Source organism: Marmota marmota, unplaced genomic scaffold (assembly GCF_001458135.2).
Source record: "Marmota marmota marmota unplaced genomic scaffold, marMar, whole genome shotgun sequence".
In the NCBI taxonomy this organism is placed as follows: domain Eukaryota; kingdom Metazoa; phylum Chordata; class Mammalia; order Rodentia; family Sciuridae; genus Marmota; species Marmota marmota.
In genome coordinates this window covers 12,326,017-12,345,493 of record NW_025999905.1, presented here as the reverse complement: position 1 = coordinate 12,345,493, position 19,477 = coordinate 12,326,017, and the positions used below count along the sequence as shown (strand labels likewise).

The following is a 19,477-nucleotide window of genomic DNA, read 5'->3' as shown; positions in this document are numbered from 1 at the left end:
GGGATTATAGGCATGCATGTATCACTATGCCTAGCTACAAAATCAGGATTCTGAGCCTGAAAGTCTGTAGTCCAGACAGAACTGGGATGAGTTCTCAAAAATAAACATCTGTGAGACCTTCTGATAGCTTCTGTCTGACCTCTCCAGCATAACCCTTCTATCTAAATGTGTGTTACACTGTTAAAAGCTCCTTAAGGACTGGGACTCTGTGTATATGTTTTATTTAATGTTTAATGTGTCTCCTATACTTTTCCTTTATTCTCTTCCCTAGGTTGAAGAGAGGAAAAACACAATACAAGAGAACTCAATAAATAAATTTCAGTTGTTGAAGTATGATTCTCTAAAAGGCACAATTGAAGTCCATGTTATATATGTATTATGATTTGTAACATATATTTAATGGCACAAATCCCTTGCAGGTAGAAAAATCTTGTTTTAACATCTAGCTAATTTCTTGTTCTTTGCCATAAGGAAGTCCCTCCTGTTTCCACCATTGGGCAGCTATCCAAAGGAAAAAGGGCAGTTAGGACGGCCCCACTTCTTCACCATTGGACCCACAATAGTCTAAAAGTAGTAGTTTCTATACATGAGGAAGTGGCCTCTGCCAGTGATGGTGTGTGGTCATTACTACACGTTCTTAAGTGACAATGTGCTGCTGTATAGCAACTTTGAGGGTCATAGGACACGTGGTAAATAAAGAAGTATTCTGTGTATTCTTAGCCTTTACATTTTATTTTAAAACAGAAAATTTCATGTCATTTATCACCTACTTTTAAACAGAATTGTGCATTAATTGAATGCCTTGTCATAACTCCTATAAGATCTGTTAGAAAAATAAACATCTCACAACAATCTACAGTGTCAGCTCTTTAATAAATACATAAAACAGAAGTTAGTAGTCAGAGTTACATGAACAGGTTATAGCATATTACGTGAAATTAAAACCTCAATCTTTTTTATCATTTAAGGCAATTTAACTTTATGTATAATCCAAAGCCAGAAATAATATGAAACATGTTCAGTAAGAATTTGTTTCTTTCTTAGAGCTATTTAATACACAAAAATTTTAATTTAAAAATACATTCTATATTAAATTTCTTTTTTACAAAGGCAGTACATGTTAAGTGAAACAAAATAAGGTTATGTTACTGATAATTTAAAAAACATTTCTAATTTTCTTGCAGAGGTTTAAAAAACCTTAATAAAGTAGCTGATAAATGTAAAATAGTTTAAATGTATGTTAAATATACACAAAATGAATTTCTATATTAGTATGTGCAAATTTGTATTTTCTTATAATTTAGAATTAAAATATTTTATACTAAATATTTTTAATAAAATCTATGTACCATACTTGTCATTGTGTGGAATTCATCAGAATCACATTTGTCTGTGGCATAGTGTAAAGTTGGTCAAAGATCTTTACACGTGTCACATATTTTCCATCCTTGATTGCAGTGGTTATTTTATTGTGTTAGACAATTTTAACTGAAGTTGATCATAAAGACTAGAAATCTCATTAATAGAGTTAGCTTCCAAAGATAAATTTTAAGCAGAAAAATATTTCAGGTAGATACAAGAGTAGTGTCATTACTCTCAGGTATTTCAAAAAAAGCTGCCCAGAGAGCTGAACAATTGTTTCACATAATCAAAATAATTTAAATATGCAGTTTTAAAACAGTCATTACATGGGCTTGAAGGCAAATGTATCAGAACCAAGGAAAATATCAAAAGAACAAAAAGGATAAAGAAAGATTAAACAAAAGTAGGAGGACCCAAGAGCAAAGTTGTTTTCCACAAGACTGGTTGTTTCATATTTTCTTCCATTGATAAAAGACAAACAAGATGCTACAAAATCTAATTACGATGGTTTCATGGAATATTTTTCCAGTTAGTTTTGTTTACAAGTGAGATGATCATATACAGAGGATCCCTTAAGAAAGGAATAAAAAAAAATGTTAAGTGAAATAAACTTACCCATTCTAGTCAGTTAGTGAGGATTGTTGAATTAATCATCACTTAGCATAGAACATAAACGGGAGCCTGAAGGAGCTTTTGCAACTTAAAGATCTGCAGAAGATGAGTTGATTATCAGACAGGCTCCCTATTGAGTTGTGATTCAATTGTATTGAAAACTGGCTTCAGATGTTACCAGACATTAATTCATAAAAATTTAAAAGAAAAGGATTATCCCATACCTATGAATGTTTATTTAAAGGTGAATTAGTGCAATATTTAAGCACACTTTTCAACACTGCACCTAAGATGCCAACAATTTCAGAAGACATGACAATTTTGGAGAGGTTAAATTGAAAAACTGTCTTAGAATCAATGAGACACACATATAGATGTGGGTGATCAGTTAGACATAATAAATTGCTATGGAGGAATTTTAAAAGAAGATGCAAATGATCCGAAAGAACGTTCTGCATTCACTTGAAAAGGTTTGAGTTGGATGAAATGGAGTTCTTAAGGTCAACATAGATAAGAATAGCCATAAATTGGATATTAAGAGTATACAAAAGAGAGTACAATATGCACATGAATGGGTCTGTCTTTGTGCAGGAGCATAAATTCAAATGAGTGTTAAAATCAAGAGGTGTTTGGAAATGAAGAATTTAATTATGCCACTAAATTCCATTATTTTAAACAATTAGGCTAGTTGAGCCTAAAGCTTTAAGGAAATCTTGGGAAAAGCGAATGGGAAAAAAAATAGGATTTAGGATAACAGGAACAATTTATAATTTGATGGAGAGAAGCAATCTAATTTTATAGCTCATCCTGAAATATTTCAGTATCTCATGGATGCCTTTTGTTACACATCATAATATCTTCTGGGGAGGTTAAGTGAATGCTAAAAAAAAGAAGGAATTTATTCTTTAGTGAAGTGTTGAATATGATGCACCCACTAATGTTAGTATTTTGAGTTTTTTTAAAAAATTGCCTCCAGAGATATCTAGTATTGTTCTTGGTGTGGTGGTGGTTGTTATTTTTATAAATCAAAACTAAAATGAACATTTAGAACATAATCTGATTTCTAGTGAATTTTTATGTCTTCCAGAGAATGTTATGGCTTAATAAATACTAGTAAATTTCAAAGAATATATTGAACACTTATGAGCACATGTGCACTGCAGTGTAAAGATGCCCTAGAGAAATAAGTTGCATCCAGTTGTGTCGTAGTGTGCATGGGGCACATTTTCATAATCATTACATACTTGAGGGCACAAAATTGTTCCCGTACCAAGACATGTTGTTCAAGTTCTAAGTTTTGTTAATAATTTAAAATTGTGTTTAATATCAATGAATACAAAAGGCTCCTGTGGTCATAGTAGTTGAAAATAGGCTCTATTTACATAAATTATTTAATCTAAGAATACCCTGTTTCCCCTTATCTTTTAATTAATTCTAACTAGTCAAATATTAATTCACTTCTCAGAAACCATTACACAGAAAAATATCAATTATTCAAGTAAAGTATAAGCCCTAAAACCTTTAAGAATTAGCTCTTTAAGTAGGAAAAAGAAAAAAAAAAAGGAAAACAGGAAAAAAAGCATATGACATTCAGAGACAGCTACAGTCATCACTTAGCTTTAAATTGCCTACAAGGAAGTTTGTCTCTTCCTATGTTAACAGCTTGGTCCATTTTAAAGTTAGTGCAAACTAGTGAGATTTAAAAAAAAATCCTTGATTTTTAAGGACTTCATTTTCTTAAGCTCTTTTGCTCATTTCCATATGGAAATTAGTTTGTAGCTCATAAACACTGAACTATTAATTTTTAAATTGCCAGCATTTTAATTAAAGGATATCTCCCACTTTTTTTCATTTTGGGAGGTTGTCAGACATACATTTATATATTTATGAAAGGATATTATATTTGATAGGCTTAAAATTACAAATTTTACATTATCTTTAGTTACCAAAGTTTTCTTACATGAGTCCAGTATTGAATTATGTCAATGTTCCCAAGTTTCTCACTTGGAATGCATTCATTTTAGTATTATAATTGCTTGGCTGCAGAGAACAGCTCATGGAGCTGCTGTCCGCTGGCTCCAGAAAAACTAAACATGTTTTTCAGTTCTCTTTAGGGTTGAATATAGGATGGAGGTGAGTCTTCATCTAGAACTTTCACTGAAGTTCTGGAAGACAGAAAATCTGGGAATTACAAGAAGATGGTTTAAATATATTGTTTGGTTGTCATAGGTAAAATTCTGGACTGCTCAGAGGATAGTGGGACAGCTAGTCCATGATTCAGACTGAGTAAGTCTGTAGGGATATGGTAATTGTGAAGAAGTTTCCATTGGGGAAGGTAGAGATGTATTCAGGTCTTGAGTTGAGCAGGGTATAACCCCAGAGGGTGCTGTTCGTACAGATTTATAATGTGAAGGATTTCCCCATATTTCCACCACATTGCTGTCTCATCTCAGAAGCTGATTAGCAGGAAAGACTAGAACCCATTATGGACAACTCAATTGGAATTACTCTTCTCTACTTCTGAAAATTTCTCACAAGCATATATTTAAGACTTCAGTAAAATCACATTTTAAAATATTTGCCAATTGAATATTTTAAAGTTCGAGAGGTAGCATAACATCATGCAATGAACACTGGCCTGCAATTAGAAGTCAGAACTCCTTCTCTAATGCTGCCACTTTTGTCTCCTGGGTGGTTTTTAAGTAACCACTTAAACTTTGTAAGCCTTAATTCCCTGACTAACTAAAATGGAGAATTATCTTATTTTTAAGATATTACCTTCCCTCTTCCAATTTTATATTCTTATGAATCCTAGTGAATAGGTTTGGGGCAATTCAGGGAAAGAATGTCCTTAGGCTGCACTGAAGGGCAAAAATAATATAGCTTTTCATCTGAAAAATGTTGATATCTACTTGGACTCAAAAAATCTAAGAAAACTCATTCAAAAGTGTAGTACATTGCTGAGGCAGAGTTTCTAAATACCTTGTGAATTCCAACCTACAGATCAGGCAAATGAAATAGTGAAACAATCCATCCAGTTTACCAGGTAAGAAGATACCACATCTTCAAACAATGAAGCTATTCAGGTTTACATGCTACTTTACAGTGTCCCTTATTAACATTCAGCTTTTAAAACCAGTATTCTAATAAAGTGACATTGTATTACACGTTTTTTATGGCAGTAGTAACTTAGCACTTATTTAATCCAGTCATCTGCAATATATATAAACTTATCCTGGAAGAAGGAAAACAAAATATAAATGCAAAGAAGAAAGAACATTGGCATTAGTATCCATTTTGTGAAAAGAAGGAAACATAAACACACATGCATCAAACTACACAGTCTCAAAATAGTATCCCTTATGATTAAGGTTCTATGCTGTTCACCTCCTGAATGAATGAAACACCAACAATTTATTCATCTAATTGTTTTTGTCTAGTCACTGCCAATTGCTGAAGCATTTGGACACTTCGGTATGTAACTACCAGGTTTTGTTTTTCATCCACATGTTCTGGCAGGAATGACTTGCACCCTTGTAGGGACACGAGGCTCACCTGTCTCACAGCATCGTGTCTTTCTGGGATGTGTAGGAATGGCAGGTACCTGTAAAGTGTAATCAGTGCTCTTCAGAGGATCTACATTCTATGCTGATCTAAATAAGTTATATATTACAGTAAAGTGCTACAACGACACTAGTCTCAAACAGTAGTAAGACACATTTTTCTCTGAAAAGTTCAGCAGCTGTGTGAGTCACATGACAATGAGGATGCTTGTCAGTCTTCATACAACCAGGAACTGGCATGACCTTGAACAATTTTTCTCCTCCTGTGACTTTTACAATTTTACTTTTTTAGGAGCAATTATTTTAAAAAATCCAGTTTTCCATAAAGTTTTCTTGTATCTTTTTTAGAAGTTACACCTGAAATTCTCATGAGCATTTAGTTTGCTGATATCCAATTTTATTTCTTCAGGTTTCTCACGGCGGTAGGTTACTGTTCTTGTGCAAACACTTTGCAGAAGCAACTTATCCTTGATGGAGAAGAAATATTGTTATCAATTAAAGACCTAACTATTGCAACTAGACAATAAAATACTGATAATTATATTTTAAAAATTCACTGACCTTTTTTGAGGCAGACACTCTGTAATCTGATGAGGACTTAATTTTATTACTATTCCATTGTAGTATCGCCTGCCTAATGATAAGGACTTTAAGCAGCCCAATCAAGAATGTAACTATGAATATGATGAAAAATATTCTTAAGTAGCTTGGGCTAGATAAACATTCTGTAATAAAGCAAACAAGTTAACATTAAACAAAGCCAATCAATCAAAGAATTCTAGCAAGTAAACAGTGTTCACATCTTATAATTAATAGAACCAGAGACTTGTACAAATTTGCATTTTCAAAACAAGGGACTGACATTACTGTTGACTCAGAAAAGTAAAGTAATTTTTATTGCACATTTATTATTAAAATATTTTCAAAAGAGAACTTCCCTTTGGGAACAGACACAATGAAAATATTTAATAACATCATTTCTTTCCAGCCTGATTCTATAATTGTCTTAGCTGGAATATGTCCAAGTCCCTTACCCAGATATAATTATATCCATGACAGAGAGAGGGGCAGCTTTTGTGGTTTGTACTTTTGAACACCAAGTGGAAAATCAGATTTTAAGAACTGCTCAACACCTCTGGGCATCAGCATGTGTTCCTCTTGTTATGCTTTCTCTTCATTTGTTGCACACCAGTAATGGAAAATAAAGTAAACATTTGCAGAAGCTGAAATCAGTACTACTCTAATAGATGAATAAATATTGCCTCTGAAATTGCAGTGTAAGGTTTCATTATTATTATGCATGGCTTCAGCAGGAAATAGGAGTGTCCAATTTGGGATAATACACAAATCTTTTGCTTCAATTTTACTTCATTTACTTTTTACTTCTCTGTAAACTAAATCTGTTTGCCTTTAAAAATTCATTATGTGCTTTTCCAAAGACAAATCATTAATTATTCTCTGGGGAAAGAAATGCCCTGTTAAGATGAGGGCCATGCTGGATCTCTCTTTTAGCACCAGGCCTTTGGCAAACTCTCATTGGAAAACCTGCAGCCTCTGTTGTTGCCAGAGGCATCCCCCTTATCATAGAGGAACATGGTTGCATAACAGCAAGTATTCCACAGAACTCAACAGCTGCCCCAGATTCATAAAATTACTTCCGGGCTAGAAAAGACATTGTGTTCCTCTGCCCATTTTACAGACTTTGGGGACCTTATGTTAATTTTAGAGTCTCCCTGGAGAAGGCCACTAAGAAGAAGACCTGCCAATGCATTATGCAATCGTGGGTGATTTGGACTCAATTTTTAGCAGTGACCAAGTATGCTCGCAAATAAGGCCAGAACTCTATATGACAAGGGCCTCTCTGAATGAGAAAACTTAATGAAGCCCCAATTCTTTTGGTCAGTAATAAGGGGTCTTGAACAAAAGGTCAGAGGCAGACCCCAGGGCTACTCATCAAGTGGAAATACCAGATTCCAAAGCAAGTCTTCCATTGTCACAGACCTCAGGGAGACAGAATCCAAAATGCTGTGTTGGAAGGTGGCACCTTTGAGTCTTCCACAGGAGAATGATCCCCAAATCTTTCTCCCCCAACAGATTGCCATTTCCCTTAGATGATCTGGCTACTCAAACCAGCTAAGGCAGGTCCTCAGAGGGAACACGTGGCTTGATTCCACTTACTGGCTTCTTGCCTGGTGGGCACTTAGCCAGAGAGACTGAAAGAAGACCCTTGAAGTGTGATTGAGAGGATAGATAATAGAGGTGCCTAACCAATGCCCTTTCCCTGTCCTTGCACAATAGAGGTTAAGGGGAGGGGAAACCCTCTAGCTCCTCATCAAGTTCAGAAGTATTCCTAATAAGTTAGCAGTTGTAGGGCAATTGTAAGGCTCAACTCTGCCTGTATTTTGAAAGGTTGCTAGGGATGGTCAAACATCTACCCCCAGCCTATGCTTTTCTTAATTGAGATTGGGTCAGAGCTTTTCCTAGGAGCTTTAAGGGGATACTATTTGTAACCACCCTTCAGTCACAGTAGTGTTTACTTAACATAATAAATGACATGTTGATAGGAAGGGCCCTATTTATTAGAAAGGCACTTAGCTTTTGGGAGTGATTGCTGTAGCCCCAGCTGGCAGCACATGGGACTCTGTTTGGAGCCAAATTCATCATGAGCTAAGATCAGTGCAGATGTGAAACCAAAAGGAAACAAAGCTCCGGAGAATGTTTATTCTTCTCGGCAGTCTCTCTAAGGGCTGGGATTTTTTCTTACAGGTTGGAGGAGAAACTTGAAATAATAGAAGCAATAGAAATGTTTCCTATAAAGTAACCTAATTTTTAGCTCTTATGGAGTTAGGAATTCATTTCTAACTCCTTTGAACACCTGTGAAAAAATGGGGTTCCAGCTTTTTGAGTTCTAATGAAATTTCATTTAAAAACAGACTTTGCTCATAACTCTCACATGGTTTTTCCATTTACAAATCATCTTTTGCTTTAGATACTTGTTTCACGTTCATTGGCTCATTAAGGTCACAACAACCCTTTGAGGTGGATACTATTTATATCTCTATTTAACAGATGAGGAAACTGAGGCTCAGGAAATTTTTCAGGAGGACTGCTATTTCTTAACAAGTAATGCTTAGGGCTTAAGCCAAGGACTTCAGACTAAAAGTTCCATATTGTTTTCATTGTGTTACATTTATCATCATTCCCCCCACTAAACTGCATGCTATCAGAATGAGAAGTACAAGGAATGACCCTTTGGATGTTACATAGATTACAAAAGCAGTTCATTGCTCCTTGAGATTTTGTAGCTTCACCTGAAACACGAGTGTGAGTTAAAGGAAATAGGAGTGTCCAATTTGGGATAAAACACAAATCTCTTGCTTTAATTTTACTTCATTTACTTTTTACTTCTCTGTTAACCAAATCTCTTTGCCTTTAAAAATTCATTATGTGCTTTTCCAAAGACAAATAAATAATTATTCTCTGGGGAAAGAAATGCCCTGTTAAGATGAGGGCCATGCTGGATCTCTCTTTTAGCAGTTCTGAACTGGAAGCAACTTTGGGTTATGAAGGAAAATTATGGCTCCACAATCTTTATCTCTCAGTGAAGGGATCCCCTGTTGGGAACCTGTATTTTTTGGCTCATGGAGATCTTTCTAGTCAATTTATTTGGATGTCCTTCCATGGAGGTACACGGCATGGAAACAGAGCGGTGAAGCAGAGGTGTAAAACATTAACTACTCAGGAACATCATCTCTGGGAGATTTCAAAAAGCAAATCACAAACTCATTACATTTTGTCCATAAATGTGTGCAGACTTATTTACTGTATTTCCATGTTGATTCAATAAAATTGTATTAAAAATAAAGAAGTGTTTCATATTGAAACCAAAATTGAAGTTCTTAGTCTTTTCCTTAGCATGGTTAATTATGAGAACTTTGGGGGAATGTGGTCCTCCACAGATACACTATAATGCTTTGATTATGAATCTTCCATTTACCTGATGTTTGATGCCCATAATGCTGGTCCATGAGAGCACATGAGGTTTTGCACTGATCAAGTATAGCTTGAGACAGATTGTGAGGGTGAAGGCATTGCATACAATTCCTGTGAGAGGAACTTAAAACATTAGTTCTTTTAAAAGCAGATAAACTATAATATTTTCTAGGAAAAATAAAATAACAACTTAACAACAAATAGATACTGCAAATTTAGATTAGTTCCATTTGAAATAACTCTATCATTATGTTGAAGTATTGCATTTCCAAATAATTTAAATAAGTGACTATGCATAATAGAATTACAGATTTGAGAGAGAAATCATTTTAAAAATCTGAATTATGCAAACTGGAAAGTACACTGATGTTTAGATTGGTGGTCTGTGAGCAGGTCTCAGACTGTCATTGGAAAACCAATTACTAACACAAAACAATTATGTTGCTTTCATTTAGCATGTTACCTTTTGTTTATTTATCACTTATTTCTAGAGTAAGTCATAGCCACCATCATTCTTTATCATGAAAATATTAAAAGTAAAGCACAATGATAACTTAATCAACATTTTTTCTACAATCATCATGCACCAAATACAAAGGTGTGCTTTTATTCTGCTTTTCACATTTAATTTAATTTAATTCTTTCACAGAACTTTAACATTATTATGTTTATCCATCATCATCCTTACTTTCAAACTCAGGAAACTGAGACATAGAAGATTTTTAACAACTTGTCTTACACAATTAATTAGTCATCATCTTTGTAGCAAATAGCCTCTATTTTCCAAAACTTATTTAAAAAAAAAAACTAAGGTAGTGAGTGTCTGGATTTATTGTGATGCTCTACAGCTAGTTATTGGGCTGAGATTGGAATTCAAGTCCCCTAATTTTTAAAATGTCTCCATTCACTTCTTTTTTAGCATGAAGGTAACAATTTGTCTGGCAACTCTGAGATTAAGAAAGGCAGAACCAACAAAAACAGCAGCTGCAGGGCTGCTTTACGACTGCGGAAGTCAGAGAGCTCATACCAGTTTTCACTGCAGGCTGTGTGACAAGTGGGACAGTGCTCACAGAAGCGGCCGATGCTCCGGGGATCTGTGCACTCACACCTGCCACACACACACGTGCCTCTGCCGCTGCACACCTGGCCTTTTGAATTGACACAGTGCTGGGATGATGCTGAGGGGCACTGGCATCGATCCCCTTCCCATCCGCTGAAGCACTGGCATCTGCCTGCTTCACACTCTCCATGCCCTGCAACCAAGACACACCATGACCCACATTAGGGACGCCACTGACTTGTGAAGGGTTTCCACGTGTGGATTCACTTCCCACCTCCACAGAAATGAACAGGTAGTCAAGTGAATGGAAACAGCATCATTTTCTATTCTTCTGACCTAAAGAGTGCCAGAATTTAGGAAAGATGTCCTATTGTAGATAATCTCTCGTACTAATATACTGTGCTAACAAATGTGAAGGAAGTCCCTCCTGTGGTGGCTGCCCGACTCTCTAAGTGTCATACGTTCAGTTTTAAATTAAGACACAGAAATATAAAGAAGTTACAAAAGCCAAAGTAATGTCATGTGACATGAGATCAGAAGATAAGAGTATTTGATTAATGACTTCCATAATCTATTCTCATAGTTGCACTATTGCTAAGGGCTGGGAATGACTTGGAAGGACTAGGAGGCAAACCCTCATAGTGCTTCAGTGTGGTGAAGGCTATGTTTAAAGATAAAATTTTCTGAGGAGTTGAAATAATTCTCTCATATCCTCAGAATAGCATTTAGTAGATTATCAGTGCTGTTCTCATCTCTGCTGCGAGCTATGATTAGGTGGCAAATGGCAAGAAGAAAGGAAGACGGTGTGTGTGAGGGGTGGGGAGTGTGCACGTGCACAAGGGGCCTTTATGCACACAAGCTGAGGAAACATTGGTTATACATAATTAAATGAATTTTTGATTGCTGAAAGTGTCCAAAGTTTAATCTGCCAATGCAAATTAGAAATCTTCAAGAAGGGGGTACATTTTACAGGATTGTGCAGTATTTCTCAAGCATTTTTTAGCTACAAGTCAATTAATCTTCCCTTCCTCCTTCCTTCCCTCCCTTCTGTTCCTTGCCTTCTTTTCCTCATTTCCTTTCTCTCTTTTATTGCTGAGCACCTTACAAGTTAACTGTCCCACAAGGTCCACTGCTGGATCAGCTCAGCTTGTTAAGCGTAAAACTAATAAGGTCCAGGCCAAACAGATGTCCTCCAGACCCTGCTTCCCCGTACAGCCTGCATATGGAGCACTGGCCAGCTGACCTGGGAACATGTGCTTTTATTCCTCGGGGAGACTAGATGATGCATGTCAGCCCTACAGTTTTCACTTACACACAAACCATTCAAAGCAGATTCTCAAGTGCTTGTGGGTCAGTAGTATCATAGTCACATGGAAGGGTCAGTACATGATTCTTGGATATTTTGCAGCAGAGAATGGGATTCTCAATGTATTTGAAATGTCTTTGAGGAACTGACAGCTGTAGAGAAAGTCTTTCTGTTTCCTGTAAAATAACATTTCCTTTCCCTATAAAATATAGTAGACAACGGCTGATTCATTCTAAAGTTATCTACAATCCATCTTCTCTGATTCCAGCTACAGTTGAATAAATGTTTGAAATACAAAACATTCCGTGTATATAATAGAATAAAAAGATAATTTGCCATCACGAATTTAGGTAACATATTTTGAATTTTTAGCTTTTGTAACAATATAAAATTTATTTTTATAGGCTGTTACTTTCCATATTCTTACAGTAATGAAATATTTTCATTCATCAACAACTTAACAAATATTTATCTACTACAATGCAAATGCTAAAAAGGCATTTTCACAGTAAGTGAAATTATTATATGAACTCAGATGGCAGAGAGTTTAATATATTTTAAAATAATATTTTAATATTCAAGTGTTGCACAGTTATTGGACTCTAACCTGTAGGTGGCAGTAAGCTGAATTAGACACAAAGTAACATTGATATTTTTATTTTAATTCATTTCATTTTAAAATGTGGTCTGTGTGTGGCCACAAAGACTAATCTTCTAGATTACTTAATAATCCAGTATTTTCTTGAAGAATGCTGTCCTCTGGCAATTCTGTTGCTGGTGGTGGTCCAAAAATAAACTGCTGAGGTTTAAATTACCACAAACTTACAATACCATCTATAATGATGCTTTAAGAATTTTCCAATGAATGAAAAGTATATTTTTATAGCTCACTCCCCCCTCATCCTGACAGAAATAAAATCCTCTGAGCAATCTGGAGTGAGTAACCTTTTGCTAGAATGAATCAGACCCTTGTGGAAGAATACCCTCATTCTTTTGGAAAACGTGTCAGCCATCATCAGTAATTTCCCCTTCTGGGATGTTCTTTCCAAGATCAAAGAATATTTGAGAATTACAATTAATTTTAGGTTTTTATTTAGAAGTATATCCTGTATACTTTAAACATAAATATTCAAACCCCTGCTGTGACTGTTGTGGTGACCTAATTTTGCAGACTATGAAACTGTGAGTATTAAATTCAGATTCAGTGATGGCAATTTGTAACATATTTTTAAAGATACATGAGACTATATACTACCAGGATAGTGGTTAGTAAAAATTACCTGTATGTATTTATACTCACCAGCACACAGATTTCCATGGTGATATGGACAAGAAAAATCATCCTTTTCACAGTATTTTCCATACACTTTTCCAAGCTTAATTTTGTGACATACACATTTCCCACAAATACAGACTCCTCGACCACTGCAAACAGGTTGGTCCTTGTGTAACCTGCAACTCTCGGACGGAAATGAATCTTCATCAAAATGGCATCTACTCTCCTCACATTGCAAACACTTGGAGTCCAGGAAAGTTTCATCCTCACACTTTCCTTTAGGTCCTCTGTGGTCCTCACACTGACAACTGCAGCGCCTGTGTATGTGAATTTTAGTGGTTTCATTGAAACCAATAGGTTTGATTTTTGCATAGTTTTTTCCTCCTGTGACATCACATTTTTTCATTGTAACTGTTACATTGAAAAGAACCTAAATTTAGGAAGAAAAAGGAAATATAATTACATCCTTTGATATTTTTATTGCCAATATTATATGTGTCAGTATATTTCAATCAATAATATAATAGCATCTTAGAGTAATTGTTTATAAAATACCCAGGCAAGTTTTTTCACATGTAGATGCAAAATCCCTTTTAATGTCTTTTATTTTCTGATTAATAAACTAAAGAATTAGAGAAACCAATGATTGCTAATTACCTATAATACACCATTAAACAGACTTGATCCTGTTTATATGAAGTGCCTACTCCACCTTCCTATTTTCAAGTTGGACTAAAATCATTACAATTTAAAAATAATCTGTGTTTTTGGTTGGAAATTATGTTATATGTCATGATACAAAAAGAACTAAATTTAGGCTTCAACATGTATTAGGAGTTTGACTCAGCCTTATTATAAGTTGGTGTTGGTGCTGTACTCGAAATGTTTTTGTCTTAAGAATGTTAAGGATTAACAGATGTGTAGGATAATGTGGTCATTGCCATTATTAATCGTAGAGCAAAACTTGGGGTTTATATAATTAAGAGGTCAGATGACTATTCCTTAGAGTCACGTTGTTTATACAACTTGGTTGAAAGTCAAGGGGAAAAAGAAATGTAGGAAAAAAGAAAGAAAGAAAGAAAGAAAAAACCCTAAGAAGTAAGAAAACCATTGCTACAAACTTGAGATTTTTGAAAGAATTACTTCATTCTTCAGTAAGTAACTTAATGTTATCTTATGATAGAAAAAAATTTCTTTATATTTAATGAAAATCAAGTGTGTATTTTGTAAACTGCTGTATGATGGCTTTTGAACAAAATCCAAGGACTGATTATAGAGGAAACTACAGAATTAGAAACTTGCAGTAATTAATTTAAAATGTACAGCTTGTAGGCACAATTATACTACCCACAGATTCTAAAATTCTCAAGAGGGAAAATATATTCTAACTACAGAAAAGTCTCCTTTTATTGAGAATGTTCTACCTCTTTCCATCACTTTTTCTCTCTAGGACCTGACATGTAAGCAATTAATAAAATTATAGAGGAGGCTAAGGATGTGGCTCACGGGTAAAGCACTTGCCTGGCCTAAGTGAGGCCCTGAGTTCAATCCCCAGGACCACAAAAAATCACTACTACTACCACTACTAATAATAATAATTAAAAAAAAACAACAAATACAATTATAGAACCTTGGAGTTAGCAGGGAGATGAAAAGTCTTCTAGTCCAAGCCATCTGTTTAAAAATGAGATAAGTCATGCCCCAAGAGGAAAACGACTCACTGGAGATATCTTTACCCCACAAGGATCTCCGTGTGTGCTTCTCTGCTGTGCCTCTCTACTGTGCCAATTCTTGGAGAATCCCTACTCCTCTGGTCCTGTTTCCTGATGCTACTGTGATTTAGGCCTCTTTGTTTTCATCTCATTTCAACTCCTTCTTTTTTATTGTTCTCAATTTCCCTACCTGATTATGAATGGACTGAGGCAAACACAAAGTGAAAGATTTTGAAATTCTTAGACTTTATCAATTGTGTCATTCTTCCCTATAGCTTATTACTTTCAATATCACATTTACCCTTGAGAATAAGCAGATCTGAATCCAAAAGGAGATGTGATTTCCTCTTCTATACCAATTGGGTCACCTACGTTGGAAGTTACTGTTATTAAACAAGTGTTCAACATAATACATATTTATTTATTTTAACTTGAGGGTTCAAGAGAATAGTTAATTGAGTTAAAACAAGAAGGTAACTTTGAGAAGAGACAATGAAAGTTACTTTGAAGTATAAATAAAATGCCTGGAGTCAGAAGTTAAGTACAATTATTCAGAATGGTTTGGTTTTTCTGTGAGGAAAGCATGCCAAACAAGTTTAGCTTATTTTAAATAAGAAAAACGCACACCCACATACTTCATCATTGCTTGTCACATTTCCACATCCATCGGTGCCTGGCTTTCTGGCCCCATCTGGACAAATGGCTGTGATGTTGAAATAGACACCTTGTACCTGGTTTTCCACCTGCACTTTCACTTCTGAAATGAGTTTCTGTGGAGACATCATCTTTTAATTAAATGCTGTAATGGTTTCAAATATAAGCAATGAAGCAGAGTCAAGCTTATCCAATTACTCTAGGTTTAATTTTTTACTAAGTCAAAGAGTCTGTCTTTGTAAAAGGATGAATAAATACAGTGTTTCCACATAATGACCCAGTTACGTTTGAAATATGTAAGAAATACTGAAAGATTAGATTATCTGCGTTTAAATGGTTCATTTCAATTACTTCAAAACTATTTCTCACTCAACCTGTTATGAAAATTATCTTTCAAAATTCAGTGCTACTTACATATTATGATACAGTTTAAGTAAAACATTGAGACCATATATCACAAAGGGTGAATTTCCATAGCTAAAAACATGAAACATGCTTCTGACAGATAACAGCTGTTAAAAAAAACCATTTTAATTTCAAACACTTTATACTATCATGAAAGCTAAAATGCCTTATTGATACAGAGTTGAAAGGTACAGTTTGGGAAGGAATGACCTGACAGACATGTTCCTCTAAGAATGGCTTATAAATTGTGTTAAGACCTGAGGGCTTGCTTTTGTTAGTCAAATTTGTACCAAGCCTTCATTCCAAACTAGGGCTTCTAAACTAGGCAGAAAAAAATTCATTGATTTACACTCATTTATATGCTTATTCAGTATATGATTTAGTGGCTATCACGTATTAGATATATAGTAATTTCTTCTATCTCAATCTCTTAAGTTCCAAAGGATCTAGCTACTTTAATTATGTCTTTCAGATCTGTGTGCATTTTATCCCATAAAATTAAGAGTCAACTAAATGCAAAAACCCATAGCTTATACTTGTAAACAGAGGAAGAAAAGTGGCAGTGTAGGAAGAAAAAAAAATACTTTCCGAGGATTCTAATCCTTTACGTGAATAATTTTTCTTTTCCAATGGTATAATCAATAAAGGTACATGGGCTTACTGATTAATAATTGAGCATGGAATTCTGATAGCATATCTTTAGAACAAAATACTTTCCTCAAATTCATGAGTATTATTTGGATTAAAAAAGACCATCTCAGCACCCCTCCTCCCCATTTTGAGGCAGGGTCTTACTATGTTGCACAGACTGGCCTGCAACTTGCAATCCTCCTGAGCAGCTAGAATTACAGGCCTGTACCACCATGTTAGAGAAGTCACACACTGCAACTGTTAATTGAACAATTTTGGCAAACCAAAAGGAACTTTCAAGGATATGCAAACGATGGATATGCAATAATATGTCAGATCAGAAGAAAATACTTAATTCAAGGAGTGTGCTCAGATTACCCTTCAGAAATTCTGTTTTAAGACTTTAAGCCAGTTAGGCCCATGTTTTTCAAGCAATATGTAAAGATAGATATCTAAAATATTTCCCAGTTTTAGGATGTAGGAATTAATCTCCTGACACAATCTGAAGCTTCCCCTTTAATATCTAATCAGTAATGAGACAGATTATTTTTTCTGTTTTAAGATTCCTCAATGAATTGGGAGTTGTTTCTGTTGGATGGTGAAGACAAGATAAAATTTCAGATGAATTTTGAAAATATAAACACATAAAAAATGACAGAATCTCAACCTAAGGTAGTTAGCCAGAGTTGAGTTTGTTTTGCTTTTTAATTGATGTCACTGTAAGATCAGTCAGAACCACAGTGGGATCAGACATCCCATATCTGTTCTAGACAAATAAAGAAATTAAAGCAGATACTTTGGTCTCCTTTCCTTGGATACTGTATGACACATAGGTGAAAAGTTGTCAGTTTATGCTCCTTGCTTGGGGTAATAAATGGTCTCATACTATAGCAGTTCAGTCCTAACAGTATAAATTCCTTTCTTATTTGGATTCTTCTCAGAAACACACTTTTGATGAGAAAAAAATTATATGCACATTTGATTTTTCTTGATAAAAATCCCTAGTCATAACACTCTTTTGTGAGAGATGTCATTTAACATGTTCTTCCTTATTTCATTCTACACAGTTTCAGACACAAAAATAAAAGTTCCCGGCAAAAATAATCTAGCAAGGTTTATTTTCCTTTTAAAGAATAACTTTCAATAATTCTTCATTGTTTATCCCGTGTCTACTTTCTGCCTTTCCCTACTGTACTCAAGTTGAAGGCAGGTGCTCCTTGAAGATGATTAGAGAAATCTGAGTTTTTTTTCTCCACGTTTTGGCTGTTCTTTACACTATTCAACTCTTACATGTTTGGGAAGGGAATCAGAGAATTTGGGAAAATGAGACTTTATAACTGGCCCATAAATTCAAGGTCTAATCGAGCAAGCTTGATACTACATAAAAACGACAAAAGAAAAATAGGTGATATTACAAAGCAGGAAACACCTGGAGCATGACGTTGAACACCTGGATTCTGATCCTGATTCCTCTGATTAGCTGTGTGACCTTTGGTTAATTTGCTTCACTTCTCTGTTTCCACAAATATACAATGAGAGTAGTAACACCTGCCTAGGTGAGGATTAAACGAAGTCATGTGTGAAAAGTGTCTGGTTCTTAGTGGTATTACAACATTACAGCACATATGACATGAAGCCATGACCCAGTTTGAGAGAACAGATGTTTCTGTAAATTCTTTGCATTCAGTTGCCCACTCTTCACAGGATTGATAAGAGCATACAACCATAAATAACAGACCATACTTGTCAAGGTGATTCTTTTACTCAAACTGTTTTGATGAATGTGCTCAAATAATTGACTGAACAATCAAATGATTGCTCATAGAGAACAAAATCATCTTAGTAATCTCTATGTCCCAGATAATTCATTTCCCCTGGCAGGTTGTTTCTTTAAATAACAGTGTGGATTTCATAATTCATGAAAAAGGGAAATTATGCAATTTCTTGGTAACAAAATGCTTTCTGTAGCCATGAGTAGGTAACTCATTGAGCATTGAATTTGGAAGGAAACTGAGAAGTCTCAGGCCCAGTGTTGGATGGCTGTCAACAAGACCACATAGTCTCCCAAGGGACCATGGTAGTTTGTGCTAATACCGGGCCTAAATGCCAGATTCCCTGTTCCTAATTTTATGTTCTTTCTACCACTCCTCTCAAGATGATACAGCACTAGTTAGTATGTTGTCACAGAAATGTTTATTTGGAAAGTTAAAGTTTATTTGGCAAAAATCGTATATGATATATGCATACCTTGTAGGCGTCTACTACCAAATTGTTGAGGTTAGCAGCCTTTGATTCTATCTCACCAGCAATGGTGCCAGGCAAAAGGGGTAGAAGGTCCTAGAAAACACATCAGTTGAATTTACATAATGGCAAACTCTGCAGTGGTTCAGTGATCAACAAATATTTAATATTTTTCCATTACTAATGGAAGATGAGATATTATATGAAGGAAAAATATAAAACATGAAAAATATAAGCAACCTGGTAGGACTGCAAGCCCTTATACCCATGAAAAGGTAGTGTGTATGTGTGTGTGTGTGTGTGTGTGGGCACACATGCAAATAAATATGCATGAGCATGGGTGTGTACATCCTGAATTACATGATGACCTAAAAATATCATCAGAATTATATCAGAATTTCCAAAGTATCTTCCATGGAACACAGCCCTAAGAGACTTAGATGAAAAATGTTCTAAGGGCAAAAAAGATTGGGAAGTTCTGCATATCTTTATTCTATCCAGAGATCCAAATTGCACATTTTCAAACTAAAATGTTGAGCAGTCCTGTAATTTGTAAATAATTTGACTCAGTTTAATGCAGCATTCCCCAATTCTTCTTTAAATGCCAAACCTCTTTTCTTTATATATATATATATATATATATATATATATATATATATATAT

The 19,477-nt window shown here is 35.0% G+C and overlaps 1 protein-coding gene across 3 annotated transcripts in view; it reads right to left on the bottom strand.

Annotated features, from left to right (window-relative positions):
* Positions 1 to 711: 711 nt before the first annotated feature.
* The window catches only part of Itgb8 (integrin subunit beta 8), a 90,659-nt gene continuing 71,893 nt past the window's right edge, over positions 712 to 19,477 (bottom strand). For 2 of the 3 annotated variants that reach the window (XM_048799692.1, XM_048799691.1), the window contains exons 8-14: positions 18,821 to 18,910; positions 15,520 to 15,654; positions 13,197 to 13,602; positions 10,558 to 10,783; positions 9,535 to 9,653; positions 6,099 to 6,262; positions 712 to 6,004 (exon numbers count right to left, since the gene is read on the bottom strand). In XM_048799692.1, the coding sequence (XP_048655649.1) occupies positions 5,882 to 6,004; positions 6,099 to 6,262; positions 9,535 to 9,653; positions 10,558 to 10,783; positions 13,197 to 13,602; positions 15,520 to 15,654; positions 18,821 to 18,910 (1,263 nt within the window). In that variant the 3' untranslated portion in view covers positions 712 to 5,881. The remainder of the gene's footprint in view (positions 6,005 to 6,098; positions 6,263 to 9,534; positions 9,654 to 10,557; positions 10,784 to 13,196; positions 13,603 to 15,519; positions 15,655 to 18,820; positions 18,911 to 19,477) is intronic. The other variant, XM_015498133.2, reaches the window with a different exon arrangement.